The sequence below is a fragment of the Haliotis rufescens genome, unplaced genomic scaffold, assembly GCF_023055435.1.
Source record: "Haliotis rufescens isolate VD_foot unplaced genomic scaffold, xgHalRufe1.0.p SCAF_6, whole genome shotgun sequence".
In the NCBI taxonomy this organism is placed as follows: domain Eukaryota; kingdom Metazoa; phylum Mollusca; class Gastropoda; order Lepetellida; family Haliotidae; genus Haliotis; species Haliotis rufescens.
The window spans coordinates 53511037-53531281 of record NW_025964334.1 but is presented as its reverse complement, the minus strand read 5'-3'; the positions used below and the strand labels follow the sequence as shown (position 1 = coordinate 53531281).

The 20245-nt window shown below is 39.5% G+C and overlaps 1 protein-coding gene across 7 annotated transcripts in view; it reads left to right on the top strand.

The window, feature by feature from the left end:
- Positions 1–20245, top strand: part of LOC124138180 (twitchin-like) — a 180961-nt gene that overhangs the window by 97792 nt on the left and 62924 nt on the right. For 3 of the 7 annotated variants that reach the window (XM_048386202.1, XM_048386199.1, XM_048386200.1), the window contains 18 exons: positions 1561–1705; positions 2336–2477; positions 2833–2960; positions 3188–3280; positions 3712–3906; positions 4267–4407; positions 4784–4942; positions 5658–5809; positions 7120–7270; positions 7759–7886; positions 14398–14569; positions 14918–15023; positions 15279–15472; positions 15861–16033; positions 16964–17093; positions 17885–18033; positions 18722–18965; positions 19714–19905. In XM_048386202.1, the coding sequence (XP_048242159.1) occupies positions 1561–1705; positions 2336–2477; positions 2833–2960; positions 3188–3280; positions 3712–3906; positions 4267–4407; positions 4784–4942; positions 5658–5809; positions 7120–7270; positions 7759–7886; positions 14398–14569; positions 14918–15023; positions 15279–15472; positions 15861–16033; positions 16964–17093; positions 17885–18033; positions 18722–18965; positions 19714–19905 (2794 nt within the window). Of the gene's footprint in view, positions 1–235; positions 281–1560; positions 1706–2335; positions 2478–2832; positions 2961–3187; positions 3281–3711; positions 3907–4266; positions 4408–4783; positions 4943–5657; positions 5810–7119; positions 7271–7758; positions 7887–9252; positions 9262–10654; positions 10673–14397; positions 14570–14917; positions 15024–15278; positions 15473–15860; positions 16034–16963; positions 17094–17884; positions 18034–18721; positions 18966–19713; positions 19906–20245 lie in introns of all 7 variants that reach the window. The other 4 variants (XM_048386201.1, XM_048386198.1, XM_048386197.1 and 1 more) reach the window with 3 other exon arrangements.

Genomic DNA, 20245 nt, shown 5'->3' with positions numbered 1-20245 from the left:
CAGGTATTTCGAACACTGTGTATAGCAAGCACTGAATCACTTGTATTAAAATATTAACGCATATATTAGCATATCATTATATTACCTGTATTATATCTATTTATGTAATATTCAGTTTTCACTTACAAACAGAGGGTTATAATGTTGTACTGATTTTTATGTTGTTGTACTGATTGTTATATGGTTGTATTGATTGTTTTACTTAATGTTGTATTGTTGAATTAACACCTAACAGACAGAGACTGGCGAAATTGTTACCATCAAGCTTAACACAGAAGAGGTATAACTGTAGTCAATTAGCTACATTGTTACAGCTTCTACCCTGTAGCACCCCATAGAAGATATCGTCACCTACATTGTAACAATTTGTACTTAGCACCCCATAGTACATCCACACAGTTACAACTTGAACACAGCAGGGGCGGATCCAGGATGTTTTGGTCGGGTGGGGGTGCTTGCAGGGTGGGGGTGGAGTCCACACAAAAACCTACCTCCCAAATTTCTTCTTTTTTTTTTTTTTCTTTTTTTTTTTCTCTAAAAAATGTTTTTAGGGGGGGTCTTTTACATTTGAAAAAGGCAGAATTGGGGGCCAGAACCCTCCTCCTCCTCTTGATCCGCCACTGTCTAGTTTTGTTGATGTCACACTCATGGTGAAATCTCTAACTAAACCAAGGTAAACTAAGTCCTCATGGGTAAGTTCCGACATTTTGTTTCAGTTACAGTTATCTAATCTGAAGTGTTAGTTTAGTGAGATTTCACTCTGACTGTACTACCAGTTCGTCAACCCTTCCGTTTCCTAGGTCGTGTTGATTACAGGCTCACAAGTGCAATGCCCTAGATTATACAAAAATACCAAGTGGTATGCACATCATGTAACTCTACCTCAATCCGTGAGGATTACCTCCCTTTCCTTGTCTCATTCATGGCAGTTCAATAAACGTGTGTTCATATACTAAATTTTACCCTGATTAAGAAAAAATAATAGTTTGACAAAAAGGATGTAAATCCTTAAAAAGGAGTCCCTTTTTCTATAAAATTCCTATTCTGAAAAATAATAACTATGCAAATTGAGAAAGACAAATGTAATGCTATACGTGCCCCTAAATATTGCCTTAAATGTTTATTGCCACAAAGGGCACTTGTAAGCCTGAGTATGTCAGCCTTATTTGAACAGTGTAATTCTTAACGCATGTCAATTTTGTTGAATCGTTAACTTTGAAATTTAAAATATTATTATGTTCAGTTCTGAAGACTTTAACACAATTATTAATAATGTTTTAACCAGTCTAACAATGCCTGCATATATTGTGTAGGCCTAATTTGCCCAAGAGCAATGTAATTCTTACTGCATGTCATTTTTGTCAATTCCTTAACTTTGAAATTAAGAATATAACTTCAGTTCTAATGACGTTAACACAATCATTAATAATGTTTTAACCAGTCTAACAATACATTGCATGATTCCTATATCTACCAACTGATGATGCTGAAATGTGAGGTAGGATTTTTACGTAACTGTAACTTAGGTTGGCCTTTGACCTCTTTGAATTTGACCTTCAGGAACTTAAAGCTGGCGGTAAATTCCTGTTTGAGAAGGATGGCTTGAAGCGCCGTCTAGTGGTGAAGAACTGCAGTATCAAGGATGACGCCAAGTACAGTTGTCACATGTTGAGCCAGATCACATCAGCCGATCTGTTTGTGTCCCGTAAGTAATCATTTAAGTACTGTGTTCACAGTCTCACATGTTGTTTTACCTTTAATTTAAATTAAATTGTACTTGCAAATATAGCTTAAGTTCACCAGGTTTGAAAGCCTGCAAGAATGGGTGTCATCATGCATCATCAAATCTCAGTGACTAGGAAAGAAGGGGCAGTTGGGTAGCCTAGTGGTTAAAGCATTCGCTCATCATGCTGAAGATCTGGGTTTGATTCCCCACATGTTTGAAGCCAGTGTCTGGTGGTCCCCGCTGAGATATTCCTGAAATATTGCTGAAAACAGTGTAAAAACATACTCACTCACTCTACGAAAGAATACTCTTTATCATCCAAAACTGATTTCCACACTAGATAGAGACATTCTCTATTTGCTAGTTTGAAGATGCAGTTGGAATGGGGATTGTGTGGATAAAATGGTTTTGGTATTGTTCAGATCACCACAGGGACAGCTAACTCATCTGATGGTAAATTGCATTAACTGAGATGCTGGTTGGGGCTCATACCATTGACCACTGGTTTGGTGGGTGGGCTGTCCGGACCCCCTCGACCCTTCCTCTGGATCTGCCTGTGAAAGATTTTTTGTGTTTAATGCAACATTAACCTCAAGTCTGTATTCTCAGCTGACGTCCGCTTCATGAAGAAGTTGGAGAACAAGACTGTGAAGGAGGGTGAAAACCTGGTCCTAGAGTGCAAGGCAGCCAACCCTCACAAACACCCTGTCAAGTGGTTCAAGAATGGAAAACCTATTGGAGATGATGTTAGGTGAGTATCAGAGTTGTCTCCCCTCTTAGAGTTAACTCCCTTCAGTTACTGGTAGTCAGGGTGAAGGCACTTTTGATTCTGAGAAATGTAATAAGTAGAATATGAATCATTAAAAGGTTCTAACACTTCCTTACGTGTGCAAAATATGGTCAAGAAATGAATTTGAATAACAATGACCCTAATTTTAAAAATAAATTTTGAAGTGAAAATGAATTGCATGTACAAAATATGGTCAAGAAATGAATGTGAATTACAATTACCCTAATTTTAAAAATATTTTTGAAATGAAAATAAATAAAGTGATGTCCCCTAAGTTTAGAAAACAGGTTACAGTTGCCTTTTTCTCACCTATCAGGTATGACATCACTCAGAAGGGAGAATCCTTCAAGCTGACCATCAAGGGAGCCAAGCCAACGGATGAAGCTGAATACAAGCTTCAGATTGGTGAACGACCAACCAAGTCTGTGGTCACAGTTCAAGAACGTGAGTAGCAGTGTCCTTGAGGAAAATGAAAATAAGATGTAAAGAATCCGTTATACGCGAGACACACATCTCCATCAGCTAAGGCCTTGGTCCATATGGCATCACACTGCCAAAACTAATTTTAAAGACCACTCATGATTGTTCATGTTGACAGCTACTCTGGTCATGGTCGTGGTGTTAATTTAAGATTTTAGTGGTGCCATAATCGATGTGCGTGTGTCTTACAGAGCCTAAACCTCCCAAGATTGACCCCGCTGCTATTCCCAAGGAGATCTTTGTGAAGAGAGGAGAGAGGATTGAACTTGACATTCCTTTTGTGGGTGAGTAGCGATGAGGGTTCTCTATGTAATATGTGTTATTGTCAGAATAGTCCACAATACACATTTGTTTGTTTGTTTATGCCGCACTCAGCAATATTCCAGCTATATGGCGGCAGTCTGTAAATAATTGAGTCTGGACCAGACAAATGCAGTGATTTACAACCCAAGCATTGATCTATGTTTGAGATATGATGACATGCATCAACCAAGTCGGAATCCTGACCAACCGATTCCGTTAGTTGCCTCTTCGAACAAGCAAGGGTTGCTGAAGACCAATTGTAACCCAGATCTTCATGGGCTGATACTTTACTATTGATGGATGAATACTCCAGATAGCCTGTAAAAGGTTCTGAACTTCTTACCACAATGATGTCTTTTTAGTGGAGATTTTACAAATATAACCTTGTACATAAAATTCAACCATTTTGCAGGTGCACCTCTTCCTCGAGCACAGTGGTCTAAGGATGGCCAGCCTCTTAGTGAAGCTGACCTTGACATTGAGACCTCCAAGGGTCACACCAAACTCATCATCCCTGATGCCCAGCGTACTGACACAGGAACATATGAGTTGACATTGACCAATGAGGCTGGTTCCGACAAGATCCCAGTCAAGATAACTGTTATGGGTATGTTTATTATTCTGATGATGTCCATCCCATCCTCATCCTCATCCTCATCCTCATCCCCTTATGGGACACATTCCTATGAGGGGTGGTCAGGTAGCCTATGGTTAAAACATTCATTCGTCACACCGAAGACCCGGGTTCGAATCCCAACATGGGTACAATTTTAATGTGTGAAGCACATTTCTGGTGTCCCCTGCTGTGATATTGCTGGAATATTGCTAGAAGCGGCATAAAAACCATACCCACCCACTCACTCACTCATTCCAATGAAACTGTTGAAAGTTAAATAAAACCATCTGCCTCACTGATTCCGGAAATATTCTGATAATAAATAATAAACGCTTTCCTTGCAATCTTCAGACAAGCCTGGCAAACCTAAAGGACCCCTCGACGTGACAGACATCTTTGCCGATCGCTGTGCCTTGTTGTGGGACAAACCAAAGGACGATGGTGGTGCTCCCATCACCCATTACCTGGTCGAGAAGATGGACTCTGCTACAGGTAAAATTTCACAAAATTTCCATATTTTAATCTTGAAGGATTCTAAAATTATGAAGTTTACTGTTGCCCAGCTTTTTTGCATTTAAGAAAAAACGTCACATATACAGTTTTTAAGAAATAATTTTAAGCCAGGACGAAACTTCGTCACATCTTCTTAAACACTGCTTTTTTTCATGAGTAAAAACATGTCCCAAAAGTGAAACCGAAAAAAGAAAAAATGGCAAGAAATCATTCTAAAATCACATACATTTTTCTGTACACTCATAGCACTTTGTGCAGCACAAAAAAATATAAGCTGTCAAGAGTCATGCACTCATTGAGCAATATTTCAGAATTACGCTTCCTGCCAGTTGTCATATTTCTTATTTGACTTCAGGCAAATGGGAGCCAGTGTGTGAGACAGATGACATGGAGGTTGATGTCAGTGACCTGACACCAGGTCACAAGTATCAGTTCCGTGTGGCTGCTGTCAACTCAGAAGGCACCAGTGAATATTTGGATTCAGATGGAGAAATCCTAGCCAAGGATCCATGGGGTACGTTCTTGTTGTTTTCAACGTCATTATCGTGCCTATGAACTGACGGAATAATAAAAAATATATGATGTCTGTCTTTGCAAGACTCAGTCACAAGCTCACCACCACAAGACTTCAGTTAGATTCCAACATCAAACCATCTTCCCTAGGCAAGGGAGTTAACTGACTTTAAAAGTCCAGTTTCCACCCTTGCCGAAGTAGGCTGGAATTCCTGGGCCCGATGGAAGCGCCACCAGTGGCTGTTACCAGTTATGTCCCATCAAAGCTTTTCCTATGGACCAATCAGATTCTACCTCTCGTATCACTTGTATTTGCTTCAGACAAAATGGCGGCACCCTGTCAGGAAGATCTGATCGATAATCAAGATATATATTGTGATAAAACGGGTCTCACATCGTGAAACACGTGAGCACCTTGATTAAAAACATGAAAAGATTTAGAAAATATCTATTGACAGCGAGTTGGCATTACACATTCTTTGCAATCGACCGAAATCTGCATGACAGTTTACGAACCGGATTTCAATTTCGTTGCGTGAATTTGATTGGACTATGCTAGACTCGTTAGTCTAGCCAAAATGTAACTCCATAATACCAGCCTAGTTCGACAAGGGTGGAAACTGGACTTTTAATGTCAGTTAACTCTCTTGCCTCGGGAAGATGGCTGTAGACATACTTGCTCACACTGTATAAATTGATCTACCCATCTATTTCAGATCCTTCCGATCCACCAGGAACTCCAGAGATCATTGATTATGACAAGGACTATGCCGAAATCAAGTTTGACCCACCCAAGAAAGATGGTGGCGCCCCCATCCAAAGTTATGCTGTAGAGTACAGGGAGAAGGGAACGGATGAATGGAAGAAGGTAGGTTCTCCCTAAGAAAGCAAAGCTGGTTTAGGAAGTCTGAAGAAGACTTCTGTCAGGAATTCTCCTGGGAAGACGGCTACGTTTATAGTCTGGAAGGTAATTTAAGGTACTGACGTTTACTACAATATCTGAAAAACGCACAAATTTTGTTTTAGCGTTGGGCAACTTAACGTGCATGATTCCCGTGCACCCTTTCGAGTTGAGTTGATTGGTCCAACTGTGTCATATGGCCCTGTGATGCAGGGGTAGCATTAAGCAGATGGCTGTTTAAATGAATGCTCGTTCCACCCGTGACGAACAGGTCTGGTTGTTGATGAAATATAGTGATAGCTAAATAGACAGATTTTTTATTCATGCACTGATTGTCTTTAAAGGTAATATCCAGTTATGTATGACTGTTTAATAATCTCATACCAACTTTGACTGGAGTAGGTCCGATAGTTTTTCAGATATTGTAGTAAACGTCGGTACCTTAAATTACCTTCCAGACTATAAGTGTCAAGAAGTCAGGAGAAACTTCACTACATGTGTATGGAATGTATTTTTGATTCTTCCCCAATGTCCCTGATCGAGGCTGCCATATAAAAAAATTGCCAGCCGCATCATACCAAAAGACTTTGAAGATGGTACTTGTTTTTACCTTCCTGATAAGGGGATAAAACAAGGAATGGTTGGGTCGGAGTCATCATGGAATCTCTGTGGACTATACTAGTATTACCAGCATATGTCCAAGCTAGTACAAGCAGACATAAACACACATGCATGCACATCTCAAAATAAATGCAATAATCTTTGACGTGACATTGAACCCAATTTCACCTCCTTATATTGGAGGCACTGATGGTCCAGTGGTCTAAGGTGTTGCTGAGTTATCCATGCCAGGATGCACTGGTTGTTGGTTCAGATCTTAAATTCTGCTCCATTATGATCCTTGGTTTGTCAGCACCTTACCTGTCTGGTTTCCCTTTGGGCTGTCCTCTTGCTTTTATCCGTGCCTGAAATACTATCACAACAGTGTTACACCCAAATCACTTCAGTTCTGATCACAAAATGCAAGAACCAAAAGTGTCTGTTGCTTGTCTAATATATAGACACCAAAATGAAGCTGTCATATCAGATATCAAGGGCGGATTCAGCATTTTTAGAAGGGCTGGGTCCAAAATATAAAAATTCTCTCTCTAGATAATTTTACTGCCTACAACATACTACATTGGCTTTTTAAAAAAGTGGGGATCCGGACCCCTGGATCCCTCCTCTGGATCCGCCTATGAATACACACAGTTCTCATGTTGTCCTACTGCCATCAGGGTACCGATGTTCCGGGAACTGCTGACACAGCAACTGTCGATGGCCTTAAGGAAGGCAAAGAATACGAGTTCCGTGTCAAGGCTAAGAACAAGGCCGGATTATCTGAGGGCAGCGAGTGTTCCGGACCTGTGATTCTGAAGTCCAGGAGAGGTAATCTATTGAAGTGTCCATCTCATATATACTGTACAGATCACACAATCATGATGGAACACTAAAATATCGGGGATGGGATTTCAAAATACTGTTGATTTACTGATACAGATTTTATATGTTGAATTGATGTATTGATAGTGATTAATTAACTGATTATCTTATCAAAACTGATATACACAATAACATAACATGCAAGAAGGGAAAAAGACTCTGACACATTTTAAAGACTTGAACAGCAAAATTATTAAATACACGACACTTTTTTATGGATAGCAACTTTTTTTATTCTTTGTACAACGTTTCAGAGCTACTTAAAAAAAGTTGCTATACATAAAAACGTTTCATGTATTCATGATCTCCCAACTTCTAAAAGCACATCAAAGACTTCAGTAAAATTATTTCTTTTAAATGCCTCAATATAAACATACAGATTGGTAAACACAATCAATAGCTGTTGATATCTCCTATATTGCTTGTGTTCCCAGTTAAGCCACGTATCAACCACCAAGACGTCACAAAGAAGATCCAGATCAAGGCTGGCCAACCCTTTTCTATCCCCATCACCTACATTGGAGAGCCTGCACCCAAGGCAACATGGACTGTGAAGGGACTGGTACGTTTCTTCTGACAATAGAATCTTTCTTCAGAACCATGACAACAGGATATGACCTTCTGGATGATGCCAACACACTTTTATCACACAATTTGCATCAACAGTAATTATTACCCTCTAACAAAATTTATTAACCGCCAATATTTATGTATATAAATTAATATCTCATCTCATACAATGAAGATGCTCTGTTGGTTTTATCTAATTTGTTCAATTAGGACATAATCAATATTGTTTCCATGAAAATGAATTCAAAAACAAATCTGCACATAAAATATATCTGAATATTTGTATTAAACTTTTTTATCAGTTTTCAAAAAAGTGTCAGTCTTGATCCAGAAAGCATATCTTGTTGTGATGGTCGAGTGTTCCTGACGACACGTGTGATGTCTCTCTTCATCAACTGCACATCTATGTGTGTTGCTATCGGTAGACTTCTTGAAGTTGCCAGCTCTGAATCCTACGGTTTTCCTATCTTGTAAATGTTTTGTTCTGTCAATATGTTCCACGATATATGCCTCTATGGTTATATATATCTTGTGTTTTGTGTATTGGAAACTTGTGTTTCTGCTGTGCCATACATGTGCTATATGTGTCTTTACCCTCTTGTTTGATGAATACTGTTTGAATGCTGTTTTGAACAATATGGCAGAAGATTACAGCTGATCAGATTATGGTTGAGAAGTCATGTGATTTATGCATAGATGCTTACCATTTTGGCAATATCAGTGAGCATTAATATTGTGCTGACAGACCATAGATCACAATAAGCCTTAGATTCAGAGCCATGACCAGCATATCCAACATTTAAATTTAAATTTATGATTTTCAAAATTTAAATTTAAATTTTTCACAGTCATGGTTCACTTTTAAATTTTTTCGTTACAGAAAAAGATTGCTTAAGAAAAGATATGATTTAAGAAATATTAACTATTTTAACCCTTGCTATTTTGTGTTTGGGCTTTTTCACTTTTAGGATCATTCAAAAGTATTTTTGCTTTACACTTTGGAAAACTGTAGCTATTCATGAACAGTAATTAGTTTTTCATTTTGGTTAAATATAACAGTTATCAGAACCTTAAGCATCTGTTTATTCCCAGTGTTCTATGTGGCTATGTTCAGTGTAAAACCTTTACATGTTTCCTGTGTATTTGAGCACGGAGTGTATTCGTGTACACCAGGTGTACTGGTGACAATGAGTGTATTTGTGTACACCAGGTGAATTGGTGACCACAGACCATGGAAATCACTTCCAGTGTCTTTAAATCCTTGCTTTAAATCCCATCGTTTCATTTCATCAGTTTGTGTTGAATATTTCATGAATTCATGCTGAATATTTCATCTACCTGTGTTTTTTGCTCAACAGGATGAACCGGTAAGTGATGCTGTATCATGTGGTATATAAACATGATATAGCCTAGCTTAGAAACATGTCTATAATCTGTCTAAACCTGTCTTTATATGTCTAGAATATGTCTAAAACTTGTCTGTATGTGTCTATGTTGTCTAAAACCTGTCTATGTGTCTGTAATCTGTCTAAAACCTGCCTGTATATGGCTATGTTGTCTAAATTTGTTCTGTTCAGAGGTAACATTGTGTTACTGTGTTCTGTTCAGAGGTGACATTGTGTTACTGTGTTCTGTTCAGAGGTAACATTGTGTTACCATGTTCTGTTCAGAGGTAACATTGTGTTACTGTGTTCTGTTCAGAGGTAACATTGTGTTACTGTGTTCTGTTCAGAGGTAACATTGTGTTACTGTGTTCTGTTCAGAGGTCACATTGTGTTACCATGTTCTGTTCAGAGGTAACATTGTGTTCCTGTGTTCTGTTTAGAGGTAACATTGTGTTACTGTGTTCTGTTTAGAGGTAACATTGTGTTACTGTGTTCTGTTCAGAGGTAACATTGTGTTACGATGTTCTGTTTAGAGGTAACATTGTGTTACTGTTCTGTTTAAAGGTAACATTGTGTTACCGTGTTCTGTTCAGAGGTAACATTGTGTTACTGTGTTGTGTTCAAAGGTAACATTGTTGTGTTACTGTGTTGTGTTCAAAGGTAACATTGTTGTGTTACTGTGTTCTGTTCAAAGGTAACATTGTTGTGTTACCGTGTCCATGTTCTTACCACTCACTTTCTTACAGGAACTTCTTCAAAGTGTATAGACGTACCTAGTAAACTGTCAGGAATAATCTTCATGCTACTTCTTGAAATTTTGACATTCTCAGTGAAACAAGACATAAGTCTCAAAGGACATGGTGTAAGGTTTTGTTTTGGTCCATTGCATAATCCAAAAAATGAGGAAAACATTTAGAAATCAAATGATCTGTTATTAGAAATGTTCATGTGGATAAGAATGATATTTTTTGCTGAAAAAACTGTTTGTTCTTATGACAACAATGTTGAGGAAAGTAAAAATGGGCCCAAAACTATTTCTGGAGGATCTCTACAAAGTGTTTTAGTTTTATCTGAACATGAGCCCAACTGATTTCATAGAAGCGGCAGATGTCATGTGATGACAAATGTCGTGGATCAGAGAGTGACCTTGAATTGTCCTTTAAGGCTTTTCAGGGAAATATCTTTTTCATATCCATACAAATTTTGATTATCCAAATGATTTTTTTATGCTTTTCAAGTACTTCAAGTTGTCATGTATGTGACAGTGTAGGTCTACACACTTTAACTGTCTACAATCAGTTCTTGTCTTTCTAACCTCATCTCCAGCCAGTCTCTGGCTCGGTCTTACTGTCTTGAGCAATCTGTAAACTTTCAGATGGGACCTCCTGGTTCTGTGAGTAACTTGCCTCCATGACTCCCCCTCACTCACCCTACATCACCACCCTGCTCATCACCCCAACCCCATCATCCCACCCTGCATACCACCTCTTGCTACAAGCTGGAGAGGTTGGATGTCAATAACCTCCACAACTGTAGCATGAAGTCTTGATTTTGAAATATTTATTTTCAACAGAATCTTTTCGTTTTAAGCCTTGAAACAGCTACATGAAGATTGGGACCTTGGCAAAATGAATTGTATAGCCCCAGACTATAAAGTCTTTGAGTTTTAGAAGTTCATGTAGGTTCCGGTAATAACAATCTATGGTGTGGATAGCAACTTCTTATTTCCCCTTTTATGACATTTTGGTGCAGATACTAATGAGGTAACAACTAATTAAATCAATGTAATGATTTTTTCGAAAACACAGGGTTGTGGTTGAGAAGCTTCCAACACATACTGATCCACTTGAAAAAAAATTATTACAGATTTTGTTTTGGACACTTAAGAAAGAAAACAATATGATATATAATTGCACAATTGTCATAGTGGTTAAAGCGTTCGCTCGTCATGCAGAAGACCCGGGTTCGATTCCCGACATGGGTACAATGTGTGAAGCCAATTTCTGGTGTCCCCTGCCGTGATATTGCTGGAATACTGCTAAAAGCGTCCGAAAACAATACTCACTCACTCACTCACTCAATGAGTGGATTTATGAAATTAAGAAACTAAATAAAAGCTTAAGAAATCTAGTATCTGCTCTGAAGCATCTCACAAAGTGTAAGGGGTTGCTGGGCATACCATTGCTTGTTATTACCTTGACCTTGCATGACCTATGATTCACGTAGTACCAGGTATGTGTTCTGGACAAGACTATTCCTATGTATGGCCTTTTGCCAGAAACCGGCATAGAGGTTAATGTACTCAAATGGACAGCTTGTGGAGGCCAGTATAGGCAGAGCCCAATTCTTTAAAGTGATTCCACTAAGATGAAATAACGACTATACCTTAACAGACTAACACAGCACTAAGATCACTTTGAGTTACGGGGTCCTGGTGAAATGTCCATTCCATGTTCCAGTAGACAATTAGGTTACTATCATCCAATGCAATACTGGGAGGTATGGTTATTAAGTACATTGACACTCTCCCCCTTTTGAAACTCCAGAATCTGTCATTGGGGACAGCATCAGCAATACAGGATATTCCACATCCTCTTCTGATTCAGATCTGTCAGTAATATGGCTGCTGAACAGAAGGAGCAAACCGTCAAATGATGCCAGCTGTTAACAGCTGCATCATGTTAGACTGCATCTTTTCTGCATTTTTCGTGACATATTCTTATTTTCCTAGTGTCCGACCATCCATTTCTCACCCAGTTCCACCATTTCCAATTTCTTGTTCTTTCAATTCCTCGACTGACCCTTCTTCATTTTGGTCAAGACTTTTCTTTTCCCTTTTTTCAAGACTTTTCTTGCTCTGTCTTGATCCTTAATGGAAACCACTGCATCTATCACTCACTGTTTCCTTCACAAGAATAAATCCATTCAGCATTATGCTCTCTTGAAGATACACTTTGCAAAGGAAACCTGCCCTGGTACCTCCAACCACATGAGAACATCCCTCCCCCTCAACTTGTACTTAACCCAACCCACAACTGTGATCATTGCATCCTGGCGCAAACCTGAGATCATTGCATCCTGGGGCAAACCTGAGATCATTGCATCTAGGGGTAAACCTTCCCCGTGCCCAATTCTTGCATCATATTCTTAGTTCAGTTCAAGAATCTTTCTTCTTGAGGGGCGGTCGGGTAGCCTAGTGGTTAAAGCGTTCGCTCGTCACGCTGATGACCCAGGTTCGATTCCTGACATGGGTACAATGTGTGAAGCCCATTTCTGGTGTCCCCCGCCGTGATATTGCTGGAATATTGCTAAAAGCGGGGTAAAACCATACTCACTCACTCACTCACTTTCTTCTTGACAAACCTCATATTTCCACAAGAACCTTTGACCAACTTCAGTTCAAACCTTCTTCAGTCGCCTGTTAGCAGAATGATATAAATACAGTGTATACAACCTTCCTCACCCAGCCCTGTCCATACAATCCTCCCACAGGTGCCCTGCATCGTCGGCAATGAAGTATATGTATTAGATATACCGTATATCACTGTGTATAGGGCGAGTTCTTCGTACCTAGAATTAGGGGCACTTCAAGGGGGGTCATCATATACACAGGGTTGAAAAGTCTGATATTTGTTTCCCCAACATAAAGATATTACTGTAAGCAGGTAACACCTGAAATACCATATCAACATATCCATTTGAATTACACAAATATGAACATATCCATTTGAATTACACAAATATGAACATATCCATTTGAATTACACAAATATCAACATATCCATTTGAAGTACACAAACTAATCATGTAATTACACTGCCTGTTTATAGAAAAGGTTCATTGTATATCTGGACTTATGTTTGTAATCTATTTTATTAATTTTATTCAAAATTTCATTAAATATTATTTACATCTTTGGGGGCAGTCGGGTAGCCTAGTGGTTAAAGCGTTTGCTCATCACGCCGAAGACCCGGTTTCGATTCCCGACATGGGTTCAATGTGTGAAACCCATTTCTGGTGTCCCCCGCTGTGATATTGCTGGAATATTGCTAAAAGTGGCGTAAAACCATACTTACTCATTCACTTCATTTCGGTACAGTTTAATTGTTATAATCTGTTCATTTCCCTGATTTCGCTGAAGGGATATGATGTAATATTTTTCTGTGGAAGACAAACACATTTTTATTGCAAATGTAGGGATTATGTTAGCTCTGGTTATGTTCTTCATTCCGAATCGCTGAATAGACGGGGATATACATATGCATCGATTTTAGAGGCTTGTACAGCGGGTCGTCTTATACGCGGGGTCGCTTTATAGACGGTGATATGGGTATATGATTAGACTCTTGTCATGAAGTATGTATGTTAAACATGTTAAACATGTAGACCATGAAATACAATTATTAGAGCGGGGCACTAATTACGTCGACAACGGTATGTCATTGCATGGTTTGTCAAATGACATGATCATATAAGGTCCAATGGATTATGATTCTGCTGTTTCTGTGATAATCATTTATTTGTTAAACAATTAACTTATTTTTTATTTGTAATAAACATCTTTCCATCTTAATCAGTACCAATTGCTCACAATATCTAATGGATTTAATGGCTGCTTTGTGGATGAACATTATAATAGGAGCTGTTCCTTAACATCAGATGTTCGAAACGTGTATCAAGACACTTATAAGATATTAACACACAGCACTATTTTTGTTTACTGTAACATTCAAGATATAACATACTAGACAATTTATCTTTTTCAGCATCCGTACATGAGAATGTACACATCTTAAATATTCATTTCATTGTTCTTTCATCAAATCGCCTAAGAAGTGAAATATGTTTCATTTAGGGCTAGAAATAAAATAGACATGATCAGTAAACATAAGTCAAGGGTTTATTGTGTTTTTTGTCCACAAAAGTCTTTGCCACATTTCAAGCTAAAGAGGTTTCTATTTGATGTCCTAATTATTTATGAGATTAAAATGTATTGCTCAATCATTGGACCAATAAATAATGTCATATCAATTAGTTGATATGTATCTTTGCAATCAATGGTACTACATCATACATGAGTGTGGGCGGTGTTTATACCATGTTGTGTGATACTTGTAGGCTGGGACCGAGATCCCGCTAGAGCCATCAGATGTGGTGGCTATAAAAAACGAGCCCAAGAAGTCAACCGTCGACAACAACAAGAGCATCAGGAAGCACACTGGTCTCTACACCATCACTGTTGCCAACAAGCATGGCCAGGATACAGAAACAGTGGAAGTTGTTGTCCTAGGTGAGTGGTGACCTTCACCTAGGGGTGACAACTCTTAAGTCAGCCCAACTACTGATTGATATCAAGCATGGCAACTTAGGGACCGACCATTTGAGATTCTGGGATTTTGTATCGAGATTATCTATTTTTGCTGCTTTTTTATATAAAACTATGGCCTGCATTTTGTTTTTAGAAAAACACCGTGCAACAATGTAATTTTTGTGACAGGCAAGTTCTTCTTTTTTTCAAAGGTCTGAAACATTATTATTTTTTAAAAGAATTGTCAGGCATAATTAATTTTTTTCAATAAAATCCCACTTTCATAATAAATGAGTCCAGGATATATACATGTACTGTTCTGCTCCACAGGTCCTCCATCTCGACCTTCTGGTCCGCTGGCGGTCAAGGACGTAACCAAGGACAGTGCGACCTTGACCTGGAAACCTCCTCCAGATGATGGCGGCAATGACATCACGTGAGTCAAAAGAACTCTGGTCAAGAATTAAAAAAAAGAACTATATGACATTTCTATCAACCCATCGCTGACTTGGTTGATGTATGTCATCATATTCCAGCTGAATAGATTAATGCTCATGATGTCAATCACTGGATTGTCTGATCCAGACTTGATTATTTACAGACAGCTGTAATATATCTGAATTATTGTTGAGTGTAGCGTCAAACAGCTAAAAAACAATAAATGTATCTATTAATTGTTATTTCTGTGCAGCAATTACCGTGTGGAGAAGTTTGACTTGAAGAAGGGCAAATGGGAGAAGGTTGCAGATGCAGTTGGCAAGAAATGTGTTGTGCCAAAACTCCAAGAGGGTCATGAATACAAGTTCCGCGTCATTGCCGAGAACCGCAATGGAGAGTCTGAACCCCTGGAAACAGAGGATCCAGTCACAGCCAAGAATCCATTTGGTATGTAATTAGATGTTTGGGTCTTTATCTGAAAAATAATTATTGTCATGAAATTTTGTGTCTACTCGCCCAAATTTGTCCAGAACTGATGGATGGAGTATCTTCCAAGATGAAGGTTGTTGTTCAATCTCCTTGCTGTGTCATGTTCAAAAAACATTAGGAGACGGTACATGTTGTTACCTTGCCTGGTGCTCATCATTAGGGGATAAAACTGATTGGCCAGCTCATACTCAGTGTAATATGTTTGAGTGGGGTGTCCACTTTGGCATCGTATCTAAGTATAGTATAAGCAGCCACACACCCATGCTTGCACTCGTATATGGGTGAAACAATCTTTAACACAATGTTAAACCCCATTTAACCTCCCCTAACCTCACCTCTCTTCCAGATGAACCTCTACCTCCTGGTCAGCCCCAGATCACCGACACTGACCGCAACCGCATCGAAATGAAGTGGGACCCCCCAGAGGACGATGGTGGCGCCCCCGTCACCAGCTACGACATCGAGAGGAAAGACCCCAAGTCTGGCCGCTGGGTCAAAATCAACAAGGCTCCAGTGGAGGTATGTGTGAACTGGAGGTCCACGTTCAGCAGAACAAGGCTGTAACTCTGTGGTTGAATACTATACATAGCAAGGCATGGAGTCATCCCACAGTCATCCTTGCAATTTTGATTGGACTATGCATAGACTTGTTAGTTCAGCCAAAATGTAACTCATGAATTCCAGCCCAGTTCGGCAAGGGTGGAAACTGGACTTTTATAGACAGTTAACACCCTTGCCTCAGGAAGATGGTTAGCTTCAGAAAGTAGGAACTATGACTTAGGTTCTATCACTATTTATCCTGCTTAAGATATGTTTCCAAGGTGAACAGTTTTTACATTTATGGAAGACCTGTATCATCCATATACTCTTCATCATGATACTGTCATCACAAATGTTCCTACATTGCAATGGAATAACTGAAATATTGCTTTCAAGTTTCATAAAACATTTACTCAGTCTTGGTGAAATCACTTGTTAAAAGTTCTTTCAAAGAGCTTTTCCCTATTAAAAATGAAGTGTCAAAGACATCTACTCGCCCATGTGATGTGAAAATGGAAGCGTTTTGTCATAAAACTGCTATATCAATGCATATATTTATGGGGAAACTAATCCCTTTATTTGTTTTTAAACTGGGTCAAGGGGAGGTAATTACTCTGTAGATGTTTTAATGTAACCTACAATAAGGGGAGGTAACTCCGGTTGGACTAGCCCTTCTATTTTTTGCATGCTACAAGGGGAGTGTCATTTTTTGAATTTGTTGTAGGTGGCATAATGTTGATAGACTGCAGTTGTGAAGACTACAGAATGTGCTTGAACTAGTTTTTATACCCATCCTCAATTTCCCGAGGTATTAACTGTTTTTGATATGTAATTAAATAAACTTGACCTTGTTACCCCCTTTTCTGTCAAGGAACTAGAACATCAATGCATATATTTGTTTGGTTCCAGGGCAACACCTACAAAGATGACAAGGTATCTGAGGGCAAGGAGTATGAGTACCGCGTCGTCGCCAACAACGAGGCTGGATCATCTGCACCAAGCCATGCCTCTAAGCCAGCCATTGCCAAGCCTACCAAGGGTTAGTACTATAAAAATCAGGCTCATAGCAGGACATATCAATGGCATGTATCTTCCGCCATATGTTTGGTCCCAACGTTTACCCCTGTAACCTAAGTGTAATGGAGAAGCCTTGTGGGTAAGGTATTTGCTCATCAAGCTAAATATCTGGGTTTGATTCCCAAATGGGTCCAAGAAGTGAACCTTAGTGTCAGATCCTGGTGTAGGACGAAAATAATGTCAAAACACAACCTTTCTCACTCTAACCATCAAGTGTACCGGTAGTCAAACTTCAAGAATATCCAGTGATAATCCAATAATCTTTGCAACATCCCTAGATGAAGTTGATTGGTGGGTTGGTTTGTTGTTTCATGCCGCACTAAGCAATATTCCAGCTATATGACGGCGGTCTGTAAATAATCGAGTCTGGACCAGACAATCCAGTGATTGATATCATGAGCATAGATCCACGCAATTGGGATTGATGACATGCTTCAACCAAGTCAGCGAGCCTGACCACCTGATCCCATTAGTCGCCTCATACGATAAACTTAGTCGCCTTTTATGGCAAGCATGGGTTGCTGAAGACCGATTCTACCCCAGATCTTCACAGGTCCTAGATGAAGTAGTATTCTGTGTAGATTATGGGTTTTTCAAGGTTTATATTCTTGGCCAACATTTTCAGCTTCATGTTGTAGCCATTCTGGAATGAAGGTCTAAATGATGACACTTGAAATTCATACTGTGAATTCTTTGCCATGTTGGTGCCACTACACAATGATATATTGTTTGAAATATACCTCATCCTTACAGAGGCACCCAAGGTGAGCCTGGACAATCTGTTCGGAGCCAAGGAGATCCGTGTCCGTGCCGGAGAACCTCTGGACATTGCGCTGGGAATCTTGGGAGCTCCTGCCCCAACTGTGGAATGGCTCCAGAATGGAAAGCCTGTTGGAGATAGAGTAAGTATCCATGCAGGACCTGTTTCAAGGAATAGGTTGTCTAAACCAATTGGGTTGTCTGGTTCTTTTACTGTTTGGTGAAGGGTTGCAAACTTTAAATTGCTCATGTGACAATATGTGGTGAGGCTGCAGTGAGGAACTGATGTCATGATACTTTGTTGCAGAGTTAATAAGGAACTTTATGCTTTCAAACTAAAATGTTAATATCAGTTGATTATTTAAAGAATTTAGGAAAATTTTGGATTGTGTCCTTGAACTTAGTATCACAGCACCTCAATGATGAGCTAAATGGTTCGCTACCCAATATCAATCATTCTAAATCAATACCTCTAAATCAGTACCTTTGAATCAATATCCCTGAATCAATACCTCTGAATCAGTACCTCTGAATCAATACCTCTGAATCAGTACCTCTGAATCAGTACCTCTGAATCAATATCCCTGAATCAATATCTCTGAATCAGTACCTCTGAATCATTACCTCTGAATCAATACCTCTGAATCAATACCTCTGAATCAGTACCTCTGAATCAATATCCCTAAATCAGTACCTCCGAATCAATATCCCTGAATCAATACCTCTGAAGCAGTACCTCTTAATTAATACCTCTGAATCAGTACCTCTGAATCGATACCTCTGAATCAATACCTTTTTACTCACACAATCACCTTTTGATTCCCCCTGCAGGCAAGAAAGACCAACACTGAGACTGAGGCCAAGCTGAACATTCCTCGTTCCGTGCGTGGTGACACAGGCAAGTACACCATCAAGGTGAAGAACGCCCATGGCGAGGACTGCGCGGACGTCAACGTTGTTGTCCTGGACAAGCCAGCAGCTCCCGATGGACCACTGGACGTTGCTGAGGTCACTGCCGAGACCTGCAGACTCAAGTGGAAGCCGCCCACTGACAACGGAGGCGCCGAGGTCACAGGTGGGTGGAGGACCTCGGATCAGAATATATCTTATCAGGAAAAACTATTTTGATTAACTCACACAAAATGTTCTAGATGATATGTCAAGTAATATTAGACAGAAATAGGAACTGTTTGAGATACGTTTTCATGTTGAACATTTTTTACATTTATGGAAGACCAGTTTAATCTATAGACGCATATACTCTTTGTGATGATACTTTTTTTTCCACACATGATCCTACATTGCAATGGAATTACTTAAATATTTCTGACAGGTTTCATTGAAGAACATTCACTCAGTCTCGATGAAAAATCTTTTTTAAAAATCATGACCTAGAGCTTTTACCTCAAAAATAAAAAATCACAGACATATGCATCTTCTAGAAGATTTATACTATCACCTTCTTGAATGTAGATTCTCATCATCATGTGGATTCCAAGTTTGAATCAGTTGCTAGCAACCTAAGCTGGCCATTATGATGACTAAATGATTTGAGTCATCAGGCTTCCCGACTTGATTGAGGGCATGTCAGCGTACTCCAATGGACGATTGCTCACAATATAAATCACTGGATTGTCTGGTCCAGACATGATTATTTACAGAGCGCCATCATATAGCTGGAATAATGCTGAGTGCGGCGTTAAACAACAAACAAACAAACAAACACTGAATGTAGGTTCTTAAATCTGTCCCTCTCCTGATTCCTCATCTTGTAGCCGGAGTATTGGTTCACTTTTTTATTCACTCCCCCCTTCCTTCCCCAGGGTACGTCATCGAGAAGTGCGAGGAGGGCAGCAATCTGTGGGAGAAGGTCCCCGGACTGCCCACAGGAACGTCGCACCTGGTCAAGGGACTCAAGGAAGGAAAGACGTACCAGTTCCGTGTCAAGGCCGAGAACATCTATGGCACTGGAGAACCTCTCATCGGAAACAAAGTTCTTGCCAAGAATCCATTTGGTAAGAAATATTTCTAACCTCAAACAAATTCTGCATGTCCATTAATATTTTGAGATAGAAAAAGCAGTAAGAAGCTTAATTTGGTTACAAGGATATGGAATAGGTAATCTTTGTAGGCAAACAGCCATGGAAACACGGTATGCACCCTTGGCGCTTTATTGGTGTAAGACAGTAGGTGCAACTCTTGCAGTGGTATCATGACATGCTATCTTGTCACTGAAATCGATTGTTTACAGGGCGCATGGCAGGAGTACTGTTGTGCAGTGTCTTGCAACAAACAGACATTTACTTTTTCATGCATGTTATGTGAATGGCGGGTTCTACAAGTAGAGCAGGACAT